The sequence below is a fragment of the Tigriopus californicus genome, chromosome 5 (genome assembly GCF_007210705.1).
Source record: "Tigriopus californicus strain San Diego chromosome 5, Tcal_SD_v2.1, whole genome shotgun sequence".
NCBI lineage: Eukaryota > Metazoa > Arthropoda > Copepoda > Harpacticoida > Harpacticidae > Tigriopus > Tigriopus californicus.
This window is the reverse complement of record NC_081444.1, coordinates 8,223,133-8,226,548: the sequence shown is the minus strand read 5'-3', so window position 1 is coordinate 8,226,548 and position 3,416 is coordinate 8,223,133. Positions and strand designations below refer to the sequence as shown.

General features: G+C 43.2%; 1 protein-coding gene across 1 annotated transcript; it reads right to left on the bottom strand.

Annotated features, from left to right (window-relative positions):
- Nucleotides 1-968: 968 nt before the first annotated feature.
- LOC131880358 (uncharacterized) lies at nt 969-3,416 on the bottom strand (the record flags this gene model as incomplete). Its single annotated transcript, XM_059226968.1, is given in 6 exon segments — nt 969-1,142; nt 1,323-1,504; nt 1,729-1,854; nt 1,928-2,032; nt 3,017-3,186; nt 3,289-3,416. Coding segments are annotated over 6 exon segments (815 nt in total), but the record flags the coding sequence as incomplete, so codon positions are not given.

The window sequence follows — 3,416 nt, the reverse complement described above, 5'->3', positions numbered from 1 at the left end:
GGAACTAGCATACCACAATATCCATTTTGAGTTAACTCGAATGAATTGATTGGTTGTGCTTCGGATCCAATCTCTCGTTCACGTTGAAAGATCAAAGGAAATTATTGAGCATTAGAGGACCAATAAGCAACTTTGAGAAAGTTCATTTTCCTTCTTCTTGTTTCAACTCAAAATCTTTGTTTGTTAACCAATCTTAACTTCAAGTGTGTTTTTATTGCTACGTTGCAGACTTGTGCGATAGAAACGTTCACATCGTACGTTGATTCGGAACTAAACCAGCGCAAGGCAAAAAAATAAAATAACAAAGTGGCTGGATATGTACTTTTTAAATATTCTATATCTTATTCCCGAATTGCTCAAACACAATACAAACAGCAAATGATAAAAAATGATTGTGTTGCTTGTCAAAAAGTGTTCGATCATTTAACATATATAACAAGTATATTTACATCGGGTCAGTGTTGCCCCAAGACCGTAAATGACTTTACGGCACTTTTTTGAAGCAAGCTCTGTTTTTGGCAAATGTTCTGAAGGGAACTAGGGACAAAATGTTCGCCATTCTGCCCCAGCAAGGTCCACAATTTGTTGGTTGAAAAGTTGATTGCCTTGAATACGCTCAATTGACATTTTGTTTTTGCTGTATCGCATCATTTATGTTCCCAATTTATGGGTGTAAAGCTCTTGAAAGCAAATGCTCGTGATTGTTTTCGTCAGAATCCATCAAGTCCAACGACATCGCTGGTATGGGTGCTGTTGCTGTTGCTGTGGGTGTTGTTGGTATTATTGATGATGTAGCCGCCGTCGTCGTCGTTGTCGTTGTATTGTCTTGAATCGGATGTCCAAGACTGGCATTGTCCTTGGTATTGATATTGACGACTTTGGGGTGGTGGTAACCACCTCCTCCTCCTGTCTGAGAAAGTCGAGAGTGGCCACCGCCGCCCGTGGTGGTGGTGGTGGTGATGGCGGCGGTGGTGTCTTTCTCTTGCTGAGATCGGTTTTTATCGAGATGAAATTGGACAAGGACTCTCTTCGTTTTTCGATAATTTATAAACACCACTAGCAAGCATGTGCTGGTGCCAATAAGAGCCACCAACAAGGCCACCAATGGCACCGTATTGGCTGGACGAAGCTCTGGAATGCACCTGGAACAAGAAAGGCCCCCAAAATTGGATGGGTTCTAAGCTTCGTAGTCTACTTGTTTCCTCGTTCTCAAACTCCAAGCAGAAGTTGGTTTTACATAGAGCTACCCAGTACACCTAAATATACATCTTGCAATACGATGCACGAACCTTGGTACTTCGCCGTTCGCTCTTATGACTTACCTGCAGGTGTTCAGTTGGTCATAAATGTACCCAGTGGAGCATTCTCGGAAAGACTGGGCGCAACGACACCGACAGTTTTGAGGGTCCCACATTTTCAGACCTTGCCCAGCGTCGTTCAGAATGCAATTGGCATGTTCCAATCGGTCTTGACAGTCACAACGACACAGATTGGAATTGAAATACTGTCCGGGGAAAAGAAGCCATCATTAATACACAAATCTGGTACCATCATCACGGTGGTCCAAGGAACAGCATTTCAAGTGAGGCCGTTTGGTCCGTGTGGTTTTCTTATTTCTCGGGACCGATCGACCCAATATCGGCATTCCTTGGAAAGTGCCATTCCGTAGAACGGGTGGGTCCTTCCTAATATGTAGTCAAATCTAAGGAAGAGGCCAATTCCATTCACCTGATTACTTCGACAGTTTTTGGGCGAGATTCCGCAACCGCAGCCACAAGCCAAGTGCTCCTCAAGGTTTACCATTGCACACGTGGAATAAACGTGTCCCGAACTATTGAGGCGCTGAACCATAACCTGGGAACGTTCCAATGTACGAGGATTGTATTTTCGGGATGGAGGCACAATAACTTGTTCACCTTAGTCTGACCTTTCGTTCCAATGTTCGAGTTTGAGTTGGAACACATGTGTGGTATTGGTTTCCACGATGGCACGAGCCGGTGCATTGAGACAAACGAATCACCTCTGGGAGAACCTGACATAAGTTGGAAAAAAACGATCGACTTGAATCAAATCAAACACGGCAACAACTTGGTGAAGTCCTTCAAAGTAATCTCGAATACATAAAGGCGTGCTTCTTGGAGTTCGGCAGGGAATGGAAAACTAAACTTGTCTTTTGTAAACATGAAACCAGGGAAGCGGAAGTTTATCACTATCTAGCTACCAAAAGAATGACAAAGAAAACAATAGTGGGTAAGTGAGGCTTCCATAGCTTCTATATAAACATGGCTCTCTTTTTGTTTCTATTATAGTCCGTTCCTTGTTAGCGGATCGATCACCTTCAAAAGGACAGCCCATCTTTTAGAGTATGTGCACACAGAAATGCATCAAAATACAAACATTAATGGCCGTCTTATTGGAGGTGCACCACTGTATTTGACCAGGCTGCTTTTGCGTAAAGAAAGGTCGAGCCAAGTGGCAATTTCAAGCGCCTTTTTTGCTTCTATTTTACGAGCAAAACAGCTTTTCTAAACGTAGGTTGAGTGAGATTGCGAAACTGGGAAAATCCATTTCAAATTTCAATTCTTTTCAAGGACACATGATAAATTCCCATGGTCAAAAGTTTGACGCTCTTTTAAGACGTAGATTTGTAAACCCAGAAGTATTCATGGTGGTGTCAAAATGAATGACTGACGGAGAGGAAGGAGTAGAAACTTTCTTGGAATGAGTTTGACAAAGTTTCATATTTGGTTGCAAAAATACGCTAGTCGAATAGAAGAACTGAATTGTCACCAGCCAGCACCCACGCAGCCTCCCACCAAAAAAGGGCAACCACATTGGGACACATATTGCGAACTCGCAGGGAGAAATTGAAAACTTCCGCCTGCCTCAGAATTCTGAATCCTGTGCAGCAACGTAAACGATAATAAACTTTGAGAAAACCACACGTGCCGGCAAAGTAATAAAAGAAATGGTCTTCTTTTTGTCTGTTCTAAAATGTTCTCCCCTCTTCTCGAACCTGGTACAAGTCTGGGTCTTTTATTTGAGGCAGTTCAACGATGGTATCGCGCGGCTGACAGGATGGGATGGTATTTAAGATGGTCAAGGCATCGTTCCCGGAGCAAGTTCGCTCTTGTCTCAATTGAAGACTGGAACTTGATCCAGACGCCAAGGTGAGGCCACCAGTTCCTGGTAAGGAAAACGAAAGATGGGTTTTAATCTTCTCTGATCCAAAACAACAAACACTGGCTTTAGTTCAGTGTGCATACAGTAGTAGCTGGCTGGTCTTACCTGTGAGGTAAAGAACTGAGGTGAACACTGGCAATATATTTGAGGCACAATAAGTCATTGTGGCAAGGCGATGATTGGGAATGGAACCGTGCTACTGTGGCACATCAAGACTCAATTTTGGAGACTCC